This window comes from Nicotiana sylvestris, chromosome 6 (assembly GCF_000393655.2).
Source record: "Nicotiana sylvestris chromosome 6, ASM39365v2, whole genome shotgun sequence".
In the NCBI taxonomy this organism is placed as follows: Eukaryota; Viridiplantae; Streptophyta; class Magnoliopsida; order Solanales; family Solanaceae; genus Nicotiana; species Nicotiana sylvestris.
Window position 1 is genome coordinate 135,438,903 of NC_091062.1, and position 19,977 is coordinate 135,458,879.

Consider the following 19,977-nt stretch of genomic DNA (forward strand, 5'->3'; position numbering starts at 1 on the left):
TTTGCTGAATATATTTCCATGTTGCTGCTGTGTATTTATATTTGGGACTACGGATATGGGATTACAGTAGATCCCCCTTGCCTGTTTATTTGGGACTACGAATGTGGGATTCCGGTAGATCCCTCTACACAGTTATATGGAACTACGGGAATGCACCCGGTAGTTTCCCCCAGTACTGGGTATTTACATTTGGGGACTACGAAACGGGATTCCGGTAGATCCCCGACGCATTATGAGTTAGACTACGAGATGACACCCAGGAGATCCACTGGACATTTACATTTGGGGGATATAGGAAGGTATCCTGGTAGATCCCCGGTTGCTATCTCTGTGTTGAGCTGTGTTCCCTCGGTGAGTATTTTTGCCTCTGTTCTAGTTGTTGTTGCTCTATTCCACATTATTTCTTACTGTTGCACTTAATTATACTGTCTTGTTCTACAGTGTTATACTTTGTATTTTATTTAACCTCAGTAGGGCCCTAACCTTCCTCGTCACTACCCGACCGAGTTTAGGCTTGACACTTACTGAGTACCACTGTGGTGTACTCATGCCCCTTTCTACACATGTTTTTCATGTGCAGATCTAAGTACTTTCACTCGGTCTTATCATCCTTGAGGAGAGGCGCTTCTGTAGAGACTTCGAGGTATATCTGCCGCGTCCGCAGACCAAGGAGTCCCTTTCTATCTTTCTGTAATAGTATAGCCCTTTAGTACATCCCTTTTTGTTAGACATTTCTGGAGTTAGTGCTTCTTATGTATCTCTTAGCTTGTGATTCATGGGTTTTTAGGTTTTGGGAAAGATATATATTAGATTTGAGAGTTATATGTTGTATGTCGAGCGACACTTTTAAACGCTGTTTTATTATATTATTTCTATTTTATATTGTATTCTTCCGCAAATTGGTTTATCTTCTGCGTTTTAGGCGTACCTAGTCGTAGAAACTAGGTGTCATCACGATGGTTCACGAAGGGCGAACCGGGGTCGTGACAAGCTGATATCAGAGCTCTAGGTTCATAGGAGTCATGAATCACAAGCCGATTTATTAGAGTCTCGCTAATCGGTACGGAGACGTCTGTACTTATCTACGAGAGGCTATGTAATCCTTAGGAAACTTCCACTTCATTTGATTTCCCTGTCGTGCGAGGTTTTTGACATCACGAATCCTAAACCTCTGTCTTCCATTCTCTCACAGATGGTGAGGACACGTGCTACCAGAGATGATCAGACACCCGCGCCCCCTGCGAGAGCCATCAGAGGTCGGGGCTGGGGTAGAGGCTGAGGACACGCACGCAGTGCAGCCAGAGCACCCGCGCGAGCTGCCACCGAGGAGCCACCAATAGTTCCAACCAGAGCCCAGGCACAGGATGCGCCTACTGCTACTACTGCTCCAGCACTTCAGGAGACATTAGCACAGTTCCTGATCTTGTTTGGTACGTTAGTTCAGTCGGGGTTGATTCAGGTTGTACCAGCTATTTCACAGATCGAGGAAGGGACCCAAACTCCTGCCACCCCCACTCCAGAGCAGCAAGTTTTCATTGGTCGAGTTCCAGGTCACATAACAACACAAGCTGTGGTCCTAGTTCAGCAGGTGGTGAGGACCTCTCGCCGAGTAGAGGACGGGTGGGTCCATGAAAGAGAGGACAGACGAGGTCAGGAGAGAGAGAGTATAGGGAAGTGAGGAGACCTCGTAGATTGGAGAGACCTACTGGTCCTTATTTTGGAGGAAGAGTACGACATGGTAGAAGTTTTGTGGGTCATCCAGCTCAGTTTGTATCCCAGATTTCACACATTATTTTAGGTGTTCAGGGGTCTTGGAGTACCCGTACCGCAAAGTTCCCACTGTCACGTCCTCCCAGAGCTTGTTTTGAGTATGGTGACATACGCCAAGTGGTGAGGGATTGCCCTAGACTTGGGAGGAGTGCATCTCCATAGACTTCTCAGCCACAACGCGCTCTGCAGAGTTCTCAGGTTATGATCACAGCACCAGTTGCTACCCCACCTGCTCAGCCAGCTAGAAGGGAAGGCTAGGCCAGACACTATTCCCTTCCTGCCCGTACCGAGGGTGTTGCCTCCGATTCTGTCATCACAGGTATTATACTAGTTTGTCACAGAAATGCATCAGTTCTATTCGATCCAGGCTCCACTTATTCTTATGTGTCTTCTTATTTTGCTTCGTATTTGGGTGTATCTTAGGATTCTTTTAGTTCCCCTGTTTATGTTTCTACTCCTGTGGGAGATTCTCTTATTGTGGACCGCATTTATCGATCGTGTTTGGTTGCTCTTAGTGGTTTTGAGACCAGATCCAATTTATTGTTACTCAACATGGTTGACTTTGATATTATATTGGGCATGGACTGGTTGTCGCCCCATTATGCTACTCTTGATTGTCATACCAAAACCGTGATGCTGGCTATGCCAGGTGTACCGCATGTTGAGTGGAGGGGTACTTTAGATCACACTCCTAGTAGAGTTATTTCTTTTCTTAAAGCTCAACGTATGGTTGAGAAGGGGTGTGACGCATATTTAGCTTATGTGAGAGATGTCAATGTTGATACCCCTTCAGTTGATTCAGTTCTAGTAGTACGAGATTTTCTCGATGTGTTTCCAGCTGACCTTCCGGGCATGCCGCCTGATAGAGATATTGGTTTTGGCATTGATCTATTGCCGGGCACTCAGCCCATTTCTATTCCTTCGTATCGTATGGCTCCTCCAGAGTTGAAGGAATTGAAGGATCAATTACAGGAATTGCTTGATAAGGGTTCTATTCGGCCCAGTGTATCACCTTGGGGTGCTCCTATCTTGTTTGTGAAGAAAAAGGATGGTTCTAAGCGTATGTGTATTGATTATCGCCAGTTGAACAAGGTTACAGTGAAGAACGTTATCCTTAGCTCGTATTGATGATCTGTTTGATCAGCTTCAGGGCACACATGTGTTTTCTAAGATTGACTTGCGCTCAGGTTAACATCATTCGGGAGCCAGATATCCTGAAGACTGCTTTTATGACTTGGTATGGTCATTACGAGTTCCTTGTTATGTCATTTGGGTTGACCAATGCCCCAACAGACTTTATGCATTTGATGCACAGTGTGTTCCGGCCGTATCTTAACTCGTTCGTCATATCTTTATTGATGATATTCTGGTGTATTCCCGGAGTTAGGAAGATCATGAGCAGCACCTGAGGATTGTGCTTCAGACTTTAAGAGAGAAGAAGTTATATGCTAAGTTCTCGAAATGTGAATTTTGGTTGGTTCAGTGGCATTCTTAGGCCATGTGGTATCAAGTGAGGGTATTCAGGTGGATCCGAAGAAGATAGAGGTCATGCAGAGTTGGCCTAGACCATCTTCAGCTACCAAGATCCGCAGTTTCCTTGGCCTGGCGGGTTACTACCGTCGTTTTGTGGAGGGATTTTTATCAATTGCAGTCCCTATGACTAGGTTGACCCAGAAGGGTGCTCCGTTCTAGTGGACGGAGAAGTGTAAGGCGAGCTTTCAGAAGCTCAAGATAGCTATAGCCCCAGTTTTGATATTGCCTACAGGTTCGAGGTCTTATATGGTCTATTGTGATGCCTCGAGGATTGGCCTCAGAGTGGTGTTGATGCAGGATGGTAGGGTGATTGTCTATGCGTCCAAACAGTTAAAGATACATGTGAAAAACTACCCTGTTCACGACCTTGAGTTATCTGCCATTATTCACGCCCTGAAGATTTGGCTCCATTATTTATATGGGGTTACCTGTGAGATTTATACTAACCATCGGAGCTTGTAGCACCTGTTCAAGCAAAGGGATCTAAATTTGCTCCAAAAGAGGTGGTTAGAGTTGCCGAAGGACTATAACATCACTATTTTGTATCACCCGGGCAAGGCTAATGTGGTGGCCGATGCTTTGAGTCGCCGGGCAGAGAGTTTGGAGAGTTTGGCTTATTTACCAGCATTGGAGAGGCCTATGGCGATGAATGTTCAGGCCTTATCCGGCTAGTTTGTGAGATTGGATCTTTTGGAGCCCAGTCGGGTTCTAGCTTGCGTGGTTTCTCGGTCTTCCTTATTTGATCGTATCAGGGAGCGTCAGTATGATGACCCTCATTTGCTTGTCCTCAAGGACAAGGTTCAACATGGTGATTCTAGAGATGTGACTATTGGTGATGATGGGGTATTGAGGATGCATGGTTGAATTTTTGTACCCAATGTCGATGGGTTTCGAGAGTTGATTCTAGAGGAGGCCCATAGTTCGCGGTATTCCATCCATCCGGGTGCCGCGAAGATGTATCATGATCTGAGGCAGCACTACTGGTGGAGGCGGATGAAGAAGGATATAGTTGGATTTGTATCTCGGTGCCTCAACTGTCAGCAGGTGAAATATGAGCACCAGAGACCAGGTGGGTTGCTTTAGCAGATAGAGATTCTAGAGTGGAAGTGGGAGCGGATCACCATGGACTTTGTAGTTGGGCTCCCAGGACTTTGAGAAAGTTCAATGCTATTTGGGTGATTATGGATCGACTGACCAAGTCCACTCATTTCATTCCTGTGTGTACTATTTATTCTTCAGAGCGGTTGACAGAGGTTTATATTCGGGAGATTGTTCGTCTACATAGTATTCTAGTGTCCATCATTTCAGATAGAGGTACTCAGTTCACATCACAGTTCTGGAGGGCCATTTAGCATGAGTTGGGTACTCGGGTGGAGTTGAGTACAACATTTCACCCTCAGACGGATGGACAGTCCGAGTGCACTATTCAGATTCTTGAGGATATTCTCAATACGTGTGTGATCGAGTTTGGAGGGTCTTGGGATTAGTTCTTTCCATTGGCAGAGTTTGCTTACAACAACAACTATCAGTCCAGCATTCAGATGGCACCGTGTGAGGCTTTATATGGTAGGCGGTGTAGATCCCCGGTGGGTTGGTTTGAGCCGGGTGAGGCTAGACTATTGGGCAAAGACTTGGTTCAGGATGCTTTGGAGAAGGTTAAGGAGATTCAGGATAGACTCCGTACAGCCCAGTCCAGACAGAAGAGTTATGCGGGCCGGAAGGTTCGTGATGTTTCCTATATGGTTGGAGAGTGGGTTCTGCTTCGGGTTCGCCTATGAAGGGCGTTCTGAGATTTGGGAAGAAGGGAAAGTTGAGTCCGAGGTTTATTGTCCCTTTTGAGATATTGAGGTGTGTTGAGGAGGTTGCTTATGAGCTTGCCTTACCTCCCAACTTGGTAGGAGTTCATCCGGTATTTTATGTTTCGATGCTCTAGAGGTATCACGGTGATCCGTCGCACGTGTTGGATTTCAGTTCAGTCCAGTTGGACAAGGATCTATCCTATGTTGAGGAGCCAGTGGCAATATTGGACAGGCAGGTTAGAAAGCTGAGGTCAAAGAATATTGCATCAGCAAAGGTTCAATGGCGGGGTCAGCCGGTCGAGGACGAACGAATGTTTAAGTGTAGGAGGATGTGATGACCCGGCAGTTCGTCTTAAGAATTAACTGTTTTCCCCAAGTTTATTTATGCTATTTTGATTTGCCAGGATGCTCGGTTTAGAGTTTTGGAGAGTTTTGGGACACTTAGTCTCTGAATGAGAGCTTAAGTGTTGGAAAGTTGACCGTAGTCGGAATAGTGTGAAGACGGCCTCGGAATGGAAATCCGATGGTTCCGTTAGCTCCGTTGGGTGATTTTGGGCTTAGGGGCATGTTCGGATTGTATTTTGGAGGTCCGTAGCTAATTTAGGCTTGAAATGCCGAAAGTTGAATTTTTGAAGTTTCCGGTTCGATATTGAGATTTTGATCCGAGGGTAAGAATGGAATTATGGAAGTTGGAATAGCTCTGTAGTGTTTAATGTGACGTGTGTGCAAAATTTCAGGTCATTTGGACGAGGTTTGATAGACTTTTTGATAGAAAGCGTATTTTTAGAGTTTTTGGAATTGTTAGGCTTGAATCCTATGAAAAATAGGTGTTTTGGTGTTGTTTTGAGCGTTTCGAAGGTTCGAGCAAGTTTGAATGAAGTTATGGTATATGTTGGTAGGTTTGGTTGATTTCTCGGGGGCCTCAGGTATGTTTCGGATGCTCAACGGACCATTTTTGGACTTGGAAATGCATAAGATGTTTGCTGGTATATGTTGCAGACTTTTCTTCATCGCGATCGCGTGGGGACGATCGCGATTGCGAAGGCTTAGATGAGGGAGACGGAAGTTTGCCCGTCGCATTTGCGTGAAGAGGAATGCGAACGCGTAGCTATGGGAAAATGTTGAATCGCGAACTCGTGGGCTAGGCCGCGTTCGCGTAGAAGGAATAAGGCGGCAGTGGTTCGTTAAGTGTTTCTCTACGCGGTCGTGTGGAGTCAACCGCGATCGCATAGGTTGAGGGAGCTAAAGCATCGCGTTCATGGATGTGGTACCGCGTTCGCATAGAGTAAATCTGAGTCGCGTGATTTTTGTTCTTTGCGATCGCGTTTGGACTTCCGCGATCGCGATTAAGGGAAAAGCTGGGCAGAATATAAAAATTTCAAATCGAGGGTTTAGCCATTTTTGAGAAAACTTAAGCTTGGGAGCTCCGATTTGAGCGACATTTTGAGGGATTCTTAGAGATATCGATTGGGTAACGATTCTTAACTCCTTTTTGCTTGTAACCCACTAATCTAAACATGAATTCTTCATTAAATTTCGGAATTTGTATGAAAATTTGGGGAAAGTTCGTAGACCAAAAATTTGAGTTTTGATTGGGGATTAGACATCGGATTTGGATAATTTTTATATGGTTAGACTCGTGAGAGTATTTGGATTCTAAAAATATAAATTTTACCCGATTTTGAGACGTGGGCCCGAGGGGCATTTTGGTCATTTTACCTAATTTGGCGTATTAGATTAGAATTTCTTTGTAGAATTAGTTACTTGATGTGTTATTTACGTTATGAAATTGAATTGAATAGATTTGGGCCATTTTGAGTCGAGTACCCATGGCAAGAGCGTGGTTTCGGGTTGATTTTGAGCCAGTTCGAGGTAACTGGCTTGTCTAACCTTGTGTGGGGGACCTTCCCCGTAGGATTTGGCATATTTGGTAATTGAAATGCCTTGTACGTGAGGTAACGAGTGCATACTTGTGCTAATTATTGGAAATCTGATTTTCTTTAAGTAATTACTAGTATGTTTTCTTTCCTGTTTATATTACTTGCACTTTAAGCCTGTTGTTAGCTTAGGAAAGCATGTCTAAGTGATTTAATTGCTTTATTTATTCAAGTTGTTTTACCTGAATTCTGTGCAGCATGCTAGACTAGAATTACCTGTTTGCCTTAATATGAAACTGACATTTGCTGGATGCTCGGTTTAGAGTTTTGGAGAGTTTTGGGACACTTAGTCTCTGAATGAGAGCTTAAGTGTTGGAAAGTTGACCGTAGTCGGAACAGTGTGAAGACGGCCTCGGAATGGAAATCTGATGGTTCCGTTAGTTCCGTTGGGTTATTTTGGGCTTAGGGGCATGTTCGGATTGTATTTTGGAGGTCTGTAGCTAATTTAGGCTTGAAATGCCGAAAGTTGAATTTTTGAAGTTTCCGATTCGATATTGAGATTTTGATCCTAGGGTAAGAATGGAATTCTGGAAGTTGCAATAGCTCTGTAGTGTTTAATGTGACGTGTGTGCAAAATTTCAGGTCATTTGGACGAGGTTTGATAGACTTTTTGATAGAAAGCGTATTTTTAGAGTTTTTGGAATTGTTAGGCTTGAATCCAGTGAAAAATAGGTGTTTTGGTATTGTTTTGAGCGTTTCGAAGGTTCGAGCAAGTTTGAATGAAGTTATGGTATATGTTGGTAGGTTTGGTTGATTTCTCGGGGGCCTCAGGTATGTTTCGGATGCTCAACGGACCATTTTTGGACTTGGAAATGCATAAGATGTTTGCTGGTATATGTTGCAGATATTTCTTCATCGCGATCGCGTGGGGACGATCGCGATTGCGAAGGCTTAGATGAGGGAGACGGAAGTTTGCCCGTCGCATTTGCGTGAAGAGGAATGCGAACGCGTAGCTATGGGAAAATGCTGAATCGCGAACTCGTGGGCAAGGCCGCGTTCGCGTAGAAGGAATAAGGCGACAGTGGTTTGTTAAGTGTTTCTCTACGTGGTCGTGTGGAGTCAACCGCGATCGCATAGGTTGAGGGAGCTAAAGCATCACGTTCATGGACGTGGTACGTTATTAGCATAGAGTAAATCTGAGTCACGTGATTTTTGTTCTTCGCGATCGCGTTTGGACTTCCGCGATCGCGATTAAGGGAAAAGCTGGGCAGAATATAAAAATTTCAAATCGAGGGTTTAGCCATTTTTGAGAAAACTTAAGCTTGGGAGCTCCGATTTGAGCGAGATTTTGAGGGATTCTTAGAGATATCGATTGGGTAACGATTCTTAACTCCTTTTTGCTTGTAACCCACTAATCTAAACATGAATTCTTCATTAAATTTCGGAATTTGTATGAAAATTTGGGGAAAGTTCGTTGACCAAAAATTTGAGTTTTGATTGGGGATTAGACATCGTGATTTGGATAATTTTGGTATGGTTAGACTCGTGAGAGTATTTGGATTCTAAAAATATAAATTTTACCCGATTTTGAGACGTGGGCCCGAGGGGCATTTTGGTCATTTTACCTAATTTGGTGTATTAGCTTAGAATTTCTTTGTAGAATTAGTTACTTGATGTGTTATTTACGTTATGAAATTGAATTGAATAGATTTGGGCCATTTTGAGTCGAGTACTCGTGGCAAGAGCGTGGTTTCGGGTTGATTTTGAGCCAGTTCGAGGTAAGTGGCTTGTCTAACCTTGTGTGGGGGACCTTCCCCTTAGGATTTGGCATATTTGGTAATTAAAAAGCATTGTACGTGAGGTAACGAGTGCATACTTGTGCTAATTGTTGGAAATCTGATTTTCTTTAAGTAATTACTAGTATGTTTCCTTTCATGTTTATATTACTTGCACTTTAAGCCTGTTGTTAGCTTAGGAAAGCATGTCTAAGTGATTTAATTGCTTTATTTATTCAAACTGTTTTACCTGAATTCTGTGCAGCATGCTAGACTAGAATTACCTGTTTGCCTTAATATGAAACTGACATTTGCTGGATGCTCGGTTTAGAGTTTTGGAGAGTTTTGGGACACTTAGTCTCTGAATGAGAGCTTAAGTGTTGGAAAGTTGACCGTAGTCGGAACATTGTGAAGACGGCCTCGGAATGGAAATCCGATGGTTCCGTTAGCTCCGTTGGGTGATTTTGGGCTTAGGGGCATGTTCGGATTGTATTTTGGAGGTCCGTAGCTAATTTAGGCTTGAAATGCCGAAAGTTGAATTTTTGAAGTTTCCGGTTCGATATTGAGATTTTGATCCGAGGGTAAGAATGGAATTATAGAAGTTGGAATAGCTCTGTAGTGTTTAATGTGACGTGTGTGCAAAATTTCAGGTCATTTGGACGAGGTTTGATAGACTTTTTGATAGAAAGCGTATTTTTAGAGTTTTTGGAATTGTTAGGCTTGAATCCGATTAAAAATAGGTGTTTTGGTGTTGTTTTGAGCGTTTCGAAGGTTCGAGCAAGTTTGAATGAAGTTATGGTATATGTTGGTAGGTTTGGTTGATTTCCCGGGGGCCTCAGGTATGTTTCGGATGCTCAACGGACCATTTTTGGACTTGGAAATGCATAAGATGTTTGCTGGTATATGTTGCAGACTTTTCTTCATCGCGATCGCGTGGGGACGATCGCGATTGCGAAGGCTTAGATGAGGGAGACGGAAGTTTGCCCGTCGCATTTGCGTGAAGAGGAATGCGAACGCGTAGCTATGGGAAAATGCTGAATCGCGAACTCGTGGGCTAGGCCGCGTTCGCGTAGAAGGAATAAGGCGGCAGTGGTTTGTTAAGTGTTTCTCTACGCGGTCGTGTGGAGTCAACCGTGATCGCATAGGTTGAGGGAGCTAAAGCATCGCGTTCATGGATGTGGTACCGCGTTCGCATAGAGTAAATCTGAGTCGCGTGATTTTTGTTCTTCGCGATCGCGTTTGGACTTCCGCGATCGCGATTAAGGGAAAAGCTGGGCAGAATATAAAAATTTCAAATCGAGGGTTTAGCCATTTTTGAGAAAACTTAAGCTTGGGAGCTCTGATTTGAGCGACATTTTGAGGGATTCTTAGAGATATCGATTGGGTAACGATTCTTAACTCCTTTTTGCTTGTAACCCACTAATCTAAACATGAATTCTTCATTAAATTTCGGAATTTGTATGAAAATTTGGGGAAAGTTCGTAGACTAAAAATTTGAGTTTTGATTGGGGATTAGACATCGGATTTGGATAATTTTAGTATGGTTAGACTCGTGAGAGTATTTGGATTCTAAAAATATAAATTTTACCCGATTTTGAGACATGGGCCCGAGGGGCATTTTGATCATTTTACCTAATTTGGCGTATTAGCTTAGAATTTCTTTGTAGAATTAGTTACTTGATGTGTTATTTACGTTATAAAATTGAATTGAATAGATTTGGGCCATTTTGAGTCGAGTACTCGTGGCAAGAGCGTGGTTTCGGGTTGATTTTGAGCCAGTTCGAGGTAAGTGGCTTGTCTAACCTTGTGTGGGGGACCTTCCCCTTAGGATTTGACATATTTGGTAATTGAAATGTCTTGTACGTGAGGTAACGAGTGCATACTTGTGCTAATTGTTGGAAATCTGATTTTCTTTAAGTAATTACTAGTATGTTTCCTTTCCTGTTTATATTACTTGCACTTTAAGCCTGTTGTTAGCTTAGGAAAGCATGTCTAAGTGATTTAATTGCTTTATTTATTCAAACTGTTTTACCTGAATTCTGTGCAGCATGCTAGACTAGAATTACCTGTTTGCCTTAATATGAAACTGACATTTGCTGGATGCTCGGTTTAGAGTTTTGGAGAGTTTTGGGACACTTAGTCTCTGAATGAGAGCTTAAGTGTTGGAAAGTTGACCGTAGTCGGAACATTGTGAAGACGGCCTCGGAATGGAAATCCGATGGTTCCGTTAGCTCCGTTGGGTGATTTTGGGCTTAGGGGCATGTTCGGATTGTATTTTGGAGGTCCGTAGCTAATTAGGCTTGAAATGCCGAAAGTTGAATTTTTGAAGTTTCTGGTTCAATATTGAGATTTTGATCCGAGGGTAAGAATGGAATTATGGAAGTTGGAATAGCTCTGTAGTGTTTAATGTGACGTGTGTGCAAAATTTCAGGTCATTTGGACGAGGTTTGATAGACTTTTTGATAGAAAGCGTATTTTTAGAGTTTTTGGAATTGTTAGGCTTGAATCCTATGAAAAATAGGTGTTTTGGTGTTGTTTTGAGCGTTTCGAAGGTTCGAGCAAGTTTGAATGAAGTTATGGTATATGTTGGTAGGTTTGGTTGATTTCTCGGGGGCCTCAGGTATGTTTCGGATGCTCAACGGACCATTTTTGGACTTGGAAATGCATAAGATGTTTGCTGGTATATGTTGCAGACTTTTCTTCATCGCGATCGCGTGGGGACGATCGCGATTGCGAAGGCTTAGATGAGGGAGACGGAAGTTTGCCCGTCGCATTTGCGTGAAGAGGAATGCGAACGCGTAGCTATGGGAAAATGCTGAATCGCGAACTCATGGGCTAGGCCGCGTTCGCGTAGAAGGAATAAGGCGGCAGTGGTTTGTTAAGTGTTTCTCTACGCGGTCGTGTGGAGTCAACCGCGATCGCATAGGTTGAGGGAGCTAAAGCATCGCGTTCATGGATGTGGTACCGCGTTCGCATAGAGTAAATCTGAGTCGCGTGATTTTTGTTCTTCGCGATCGCGTTTGGACTTCCGCGATCGCGATTAAGGGAAAAGCTGGGCAGAATATAAAAATTTCAAATCGAGGGTTTAGCCATTTTTGAGAAAACTTAAGCTTGGGAGCTCCGATTTGAGCGACATTTTGAGGGATTCTTAGAGATATCGATTGGGTAACGATTCTTAACTCCTTTTTGCTTGTAACCCACTAATCTAAACATGAATTCTTCATTAAATTTCGGAATTTGTATGAAAATTTGGGGAAAGTTCGTAGACTAAAAATTTGAGTTTTGATTGGGGATTAGACATCGGATTTGGATAATTTTAGTATGGTTAGACTCGTGAGAGTATTTGGATTCTAAAAATATAAATTTTACCTGATTTTGAGACATGGGCCCGAGGGGCATTTTGATCATTTTACCTAATTTGGCGTATTAGCTTAGAATTTCTTTGTAGAATTAGTTACTTGATGTGTTATTTACGTTATAAAATTGAATTGAATAGATTTGGGCCATTTTGAGTCGAGTACTCGTGGCAAGAGCGTGGTTTCGGGTTAATTTTGAGCCAGTTCGAGGTAAGTGGCTTGTCTAACCTTGTGTGGGGGACCTCCCCTTAGGATTTGACATATTTGGTAATTGAAATGTCTTGTACGTGAGGTAACGAGTGCATACTTGTGCTAATTGTTGGAAATCTGATTTTCTTTAAGTAATTACTAGTATGTTTCCTTTCCTGTTTATATTACTTGCACTTTAAGCCTGTTGTTAGCTTAGGAAAGCATGTCTAAGTGATTTAATTGCTTTATTTATTCAAACTATTTTACCTGAATTCTATGCAGCATGCTAGACTAGAATTACCTGTTTGCCTTAATATGAAACTGACATTTGCTGAATATATTTCCATGATTTAATTAAGTGCATTATGAGTTGGACTACGGGACGACACCCGGGAGATCCACTGGACATTTACATTTGGGGGCTACTGGACAATATCCTGGTAGATCCCTGGTTGCTATCTCTGTGTTGAGTTGTGTTCCCTCGGTGAGTATTTTTGCCTCTGTTCTAGTTGTTGTTGCTCTTTCTATTCCATATTATTTCTTACTGTTGCACTTAATTATACTGTCTTGTTCTACACTGTTATACTTTGTATTTTATTTCACCTCAGTAGGGCCCTGACCTTCCTCGTCACTACCCGACCGAGGTTAGGCTTGGCACTTACTGAGTACTGCTGTGGTATACTCATGCCCCTTTCTGCGCATGTTTTTCATGTGCAGATCCAGGTACTTTCACTCGGTCTTATCATCCTTGAGGCAAGGCGCTTCTGTAGAGACTTTGAGGTATATCTGCCGCGTCCGCAGACCGAGGAGTCCCTTTCTATATTTCTGTAATAGTATATCCCTTCAGTACTTCCCTTTTTGTTAGACATTTCTGCAGTTAGAGCTTCTTATGTATCTCTTAGCTTGTGATTCATGGGTTTTCGGGTTTTGGGAAAGATATATATTGAATTTGAGAGTTATATTTTGTATGCCGAGCGACACTTTTAAATGTTGTTTTATTATATTATTTCTGTTTTACATTGTATTCTTCCGCAATTTGGTTTATCTTCCGCGTTTTAGGCTTATCTAGTCGTAGAGACTAGGTGCCGCCACGATGGTTCACAGAGGGCGAATCGGGTTGTGACACCATGTCATGGTGTCTTCCGACTATGAGGATGATGCCTTTTAGTTTATGACGCCTTTGGATAGATTGGCGATATTTCAGCCCATGATGTGCAGTAATGATGTTAACAAGACAAAGCTTAGTCTTGTTAAATGAAGGGAAGAGCTTAGCCCAATTGAAAAGCGAGTAAATAGTACCAGAAATAGAGCAATCTTTATGCAAAGAGGGACAACGCTTAGTCCCATGTAGATGGGGAGGCAAGGATTAGCCTCATGCAAGTATGGAGGCAATGATTAGCCTCACGTAGGTATGGAGGCAAGGATTAGCCTCATGCAGGTGTGGAGGCAAGGATTAGCCTCATGCAAATATGGAGGCAGGGATTAGCCTCATGCAAATAGGGAGGCAAGGATTAGCCTCATGCAAATAGGGAGGCAAGGATTAGCCTCATGCACATATGGAGGCAAGGATTAGTCTCATGCAAATGTGGAGGCAGGGATTAACCTCATGTAATTATGGAGGCAAGGATTAGCCTCATGCAAATATGGAGACAAGGATTAGCCTCATGCAAATATGGAGGCAAGGATTAGCCTCATGCAAACGTGGAGGCAGGGATTAGCCTCATGCAGTTATGGAGGCAAGGATTAGCCTCATGAAAATGTGGAGGCATGGATTAGCCTCATGTAATTATGGAGGCAAGGATTAGCCTCATGCAAATATGGAAACAAGGATTAGCCTTATGCAAATATGGAGTCAAGGATTAGCCTCATGCAAATGTGGAGGCAGGGATTAGACTCATGCAATTATGGAGGTAAGGTTAGCCTCATGCAAATATGGAGGCAAGGATTAGCCTCATGCAAATATGGAGGCAAAGATAAGCCTCATGCAAATATGGAGGCAAAGATAAGCCTCATGCAAATATGGAGGCATGGATTAGCCTCATGCAAATATGGAGGCAGGGATTAGCCTCATGCAAATAGGGAGGCAGGGATTAGCCTCATGCAAATGTGGAGGTAGGGAATAGCCTCATGCAAATATGGGGGCAAGGATTAGCCTCATGCAAATATGGGGGCAAGGATTAGCCTCATGCAGATATGGAGGTGAGGATAAGCCTCATGCAGGTATGGAGGCAGGGATTAGCCTCATGCAAATAAGGAGGCAGGGATTAGCCTCATGCAAATGTGGAGGCAGGGATTAGCCTCATGCAAATATGGAGGCAAGGATTAGCCTCATGCAGAATGGAGGCAAGGATTAACCTTATGCAGGTATAGAGGCAGGGATTAGCCTCATGCAAATAGGGCGGCATGGATTAGCCTCATGCAAATATGGAGGCAAGGATTAGCCTCATGCAAATAGGGAGGTAGGGATTAGCCTCATGCAAATAAGGAGGCAGAGATTAGCCTCATGCAGATATGGAGGCAAGGATTAGCCTCATGCAGGTATGGCGGCAGGGATTAGCTCATGCAAAGAGCGAGTAGCAAATAAGAGTAGTGTATGTCTTAGCGTGAGATATATTCAGTGTCTGATGGCTAGATAGATAGTTATCTTGCTGCATGCATATATTTGCGGATGTTATCATTATGTTAGATTTACCTGTGTTCAAAGAAAAATTGTTAGTTTTGTGTGTGTGTGGGGGGGGGGAGGTTGGTTCGTGCTTCGTCTGCTGGCCTTTCTTTGCTCCTTTCTGAAAGTCCCTTTCGAGTTCCCACAGGTAACACCTGACTGTTATGGAAATAGAGTTTTCGAAAATATGCAATTATTGATAAAAATGGAGTTGTTTTTAGAAACGTATTGATATATCAAGTAATTTTTGATGAAATAGTGACTGTAACACGTCTCAAAGGCATTGCAACTCTCTTATTTTGGAATTTTGAGGGTCCTCCTCAAAATTCTGCCCCAGTTTGGTAGATGATCTTTCGACCATTTGCGGATAATAGGCCTTGCTGAACCTTCTTCGAATTTTTGAGAATTCTTCTCAAAATTCTGCCCCAGTTTCTTAACTTATTATTGGTCGTCTGACACATGTTGGTGTTGGCTGGGCTTACTTCGGAATTTTGAGGGCCCTCCTCAAAATTCTGCCTCAATTTCTAACCTTGGGGGAAATGGAAATTTTATTATGATATGACCGAACCCATAAGGCTACCTACGTATCCCCTGTTAAACGGGAATCAGATCAAGCGTAGTTCAATTACATCAGATGAGGAAATGTAAATAATCTAAGTGTAGTATCTCTTGACTGCGTCTGAATTGATTGGTTTTGGCCAAGTTTCTCCATCCATTTCTGCAAGTATTAGTGCTTTTCCTGTCAGCACCCTGTGAACCATGTACAGACCTTGCTAGTTGGGAGAAAATTTCCCTTTGTCTTCATCTTGATGTGGGAAGATCTTCTTCAGCACCAACCAACCCAGTGTAAATTGCCTTGATTTGACCCTTTTGTTGAAAGCTCTGGACATTCTTTTCTGATAAAGTTGGCCGTGACAAACTGCGTACATCCTTTTTCCATTGATAAGGGCCAATTTTTCATAGTGACTCCTTATCCATTCTGCATCGCTGAGTTCAGCTCCCTGTATGACTCTCAAAGAGGGAATCTCTACTTCGCCTGGGATGACAGTTTTGGTACCATAAACCATCATGTAGGCAGTTTCCCCAGTTGATGTGCAAACTGTAGTGCAGTATCCCAATAAAGCAAAAGATAGCTTCTTGTGCCACTGTTTGTGATTTTCTACCATCTTCCTTTGTATCTTCTTGATGTTTTTGTTGGCGGCTTCTACGACTCCATTCATCTGAGGTCTATAGGCTGTGGAATTCTTGTGCTTGATTATGAAGTTTCACACATAGCTTTCATCAAATCACTGTTGAGATTGGCAGCATTATCAATAACAATGGACTCGGGGACTCCGAATCGGCAAACAATACGATCTTTGACAAAATCTGCGACGACTTTCTTGGTTACAACTTTGTAAGATGTAGTTTCTACCCATTTTGTGAAGTAATCAATGGCTACCAGAATAAACCTATGCCCGTTTGAAGTGGTAGGCTCAATAGGACCAATAACATCTATTCCCCAAGCGGCGAATGGCCAAGGTGAGCTTGTTAAATTGAGTTTGTTTGGTGGCACTTTTATCATGTCGGCATGCACCTGGCATTGAAAGCATTTGCGGACATACTGGATACAATCTGTCTCCATGGTCATCCAAAAGTAACCAGCCTTGAGTATCTTCTTAGCCAAGACGAAACCGTTCATGTGTGGGCTGCAGGTCCCAGCATGTACATCCTCAAGCAAATTAGAAGCTTCCTTTGCTTCGACACATCTTAGTAAACCCAAATCAAGAGTTCTTATGTACAAGTTTCCTCCGCTGTCGAAGAAGTGATTAGAAAATCTCCGGAGTGTGCGTTTTTTAGTGTGGTTTGCCTGCTCCGGATATTCTCCCTTTGATAAATACTCCTTGATGTCATGGAACTAAGGCTTTCCATCCGTTTCTTCTTCAACATGAGCAAAATATGTCGGCTGATTATGGATCCTCACCGGAATGGGATCAATATAATTTTTATCTGGATGTTGTATCATAGATGACAAAGTGGCCAATGCATCGGCAATCTCATTCTGAATTCTGGGCACATGTCGGAATTCTATCTTTGTAAACCTCTTTCTTAACTCCTGCACATGGTGAAGATATGGCAATATCTTGGAATTCTTGGTGGCCCACTCTCCTTGCACCTGGTGCACAAGCAAATCTGAATCACCGATTACCAGCAGCTCCTGAATGCTCATGTCGACTGTTATGTTGATTCCTAGTATGCAGGCTTCAAACTCTGCCATGTTGTTGGTGCAGGGAAATCTGAGTTTAGGAGATACAGATAATGCTGACCCATTTCTGATACCAAAACTCCTATAATGCCTGCTCCTTTGAAATTTGCAGCTCTATTAAAGAACATTCTCCAACCGTCGTATGCTTTAGTAATGTCTTCTCCTATAAATGATACGTATTCATTAGGAAAATACATCTTCAAAGGTTCGTATGCTTCTCCCACCGGATTGTCAGCGAGGTGATCTGCCAATGCTTTCCCTTTGACCATCTTTTGAGTTACATAGACGATATCGAACTCACTTAACAATATCTTCCACTTGGCCAACTTCCCAGTCGGAATAGGTTTCTGGAATATATACTTCAAAGGGTCCATCCTAGATATGAGGTTTGTAGAGTAGGCACAGAAGTAATGCCTCAATTTTTGAGTTTTCCAGGTCAAAGCACAACAAGTGCGTTCAAGCAGAGAGTACCGTGCTTCATAAGGTGTGAACTTCTTACTCAGGTAGTATATGGCTTTCTCCTTTCTTCCTGTCTCGCCATGTTGTTCTAGAACACATCCGAAGGCTCCATCCAATATAGATAAATAGAGTACCAAAGGTCGTCATGGTTCTGGAGGGACCAGAACTGGTGGTGTGGATAGGTACTCCTTAATCTTGCCAAAAGCTTTCTGACAATTCTCTGTCCAGCTTGTTTTAACATCTTTTCTCAGTATCTTGAAGATGGGTTCATATATGACTGTGGACTGTGTTATGAATTGACTGATGTAGTTGAGACGTCCTACGAAGCTCACACGTCCTTTTTGCTCCTAGGTAGCGGTAACTCCTGAATAGCCTTGACTTTGGACGGATCTAACTCAATCCCCTAACGACTGACAATGAATCCCAGTAGCTTTCCTGCATGAACCCCGAATGCACATTTTGCGGGGTTTAGTTTCAAATTGTACCTCCTTAGCATGTCAAAGAACTTTCTCAGGTCTGCTATGTGATCTACAGCCCTTTTGGATTTGATAATGACACGTCGTCCACATACACCTCTATTTCTTTATGGATCATGTCATGGAAGATAGTTGTCATGGCTCTCATGTAAGTGGCCCCAGCATTCTTCAGACCGAACGATATCATTTTGTACCAGTATATACCCCAAGGTGTAATAAAATCTGTCTTCTCTGCATCTTCTTCATCCATCCAAATCTGGTGATAGCCCGCGAAGCAATCCACAAAGTATTGGAGTTCATGCTTGGCGCATTTGTCGATCAAAATGTGTATATTCGGCAGTGGGAAGTCATCCTTGGGACTTGCTTTGTTTAAATCCCGGTAGTCAACACATACTCTGACCTTCCCATCCTTCTTTGGAACTGGCACAATGTTAGCTAACCAGGTTGGATACTCAACCACCCTGAGAACTTTGGCTTTGACCTGCTTGGTAACTTCCTCCTTGATTTTCAGGCTCATGTCTAGTTTGAACTTTCTGAGTTTCTGTTTTACTAGCGAACACATGGGATTGGTAGGCAACATGTGAGCCATTATGGATATGCTCAAACCGGTCATATCATCATACGACCATGCGAAAATATCCTCATACACTTTTAGAAAGTGAATGTACTCTTCCTTCTCTGATGTTGACAAGTGAATGCTGATGCGAGTCTTCTTGACGGTCTCGACGTCTCCCAAATTTACTGCTTCGGTCTCGTCCAGATTGGACTTAGGCTTATTCTCAAAGTTTTTAACCTCCTTGAAAATTTCCTCGGGTATCTCATCTTCTTCATCTGAATAACTATTCTCATGTTGCATTGCCTCATTACATGTCACAGTCACTGGTTCATCAGAAAAAGTAATAATAACGCTATAGAAAGGGAAAATGTAAAGATAGTAGTGAATAATAAAGAGCAAATGCGTTTGATTAAAACTGAAAAATCATCTAGACAAAGTGCGGCTCGATGAATCGAGCATTTATTTTGAAACAAGTAATCTTAAAACAAAATTACTGGAAATCTTAAATGCCTAGAATGGCTATAGAAGTAAAATCTGCCAAACAACCCAGGGACTCGGCGGGCTCGAAATGGTGTAGCGGTCCAATTCCTGAGAACGACTCCCTTTTATACGGTCTGAATAGTGAGGCCTTCTTCCTCCTCTTCCTCGATTATGGCATTCCAGTCCATGTCCTCATCCTCCAAGAACAAATTCTTCAACCCAGCTAGTGCTTCCTCTTCTGCAGTCCCCCATATCGTATCAGCTCGGTGAAAAGCTTGTTCAAGGCATAACACTGGTTGCTCGAGAGGGTAATATGGTCCGCACCATGGAGGCGACCAATCATTGTATTCTTGCCATGTGTACTGAGGTTAAGTGATGCCCTGGAGATTCTTTCCCAGCCTTTGCCGGGCTCATACCCAGACCATGCCAATATACTTTCTATTTTACTGCTCCACCATTTATCTTTCTCGACGGCATTGACCCGTTGAATATGATGATATGTTTCCCCTCCTAGCCTTCTTCTATGCCCAATAGCTAGGATGGTTTGACTAGTGTAAATGGGGTTACTTCCATCTCCATGAATGATTACCTCCTGACGGTTCCATTCAAACTTCACGGCTTGATGTAGTGTGGAAGGCACGGCTCCAGCGGCATGGATCCATGGCCGGCCTAACAGAATATTATATTAGGCTGGTATGACAAGCACCTAAAACTCGATGTCGAACCAAGTTGGCCCCATTTGCAAGCAAAGATTGATTTCCCCGATCGTGGCCCTTTGGGACCCATCGAAAGCTTTCACG

At 43.0% G+C, this 19,977-nt stretch overlaps 1 protein-coding gene across 1 annotated transcript; it reads right to left on the minus strand.

The window, feature by feature from the left end:
- Positions 1-15,734: 15,734 nt before the first annotated feature.
- Positions 15,735-16,181, minus strand: LOC138871330 (uncharacterized). Its single transcript, XM_070149203.1, has one exon. It carries the CDS (start codon positions 16,179-16,181, stop codon positions 15,735-15,737), a length of 447 nt encoding a protein of 148 aa, XP_070005304.1.
- Positions 16,182-19,977: the final 3,796 nt, after the last annotated feature.

What these genes read in the sequence shown, in the direction of transcription:
- LOC138871330 (XM_070149203.1), bottom strand. Translation starts at nt 16,181, where the DNA reads ATGAATGGAGTCGTAGAAGCCGCCAACAAAAACATCAAGAAGATACAA.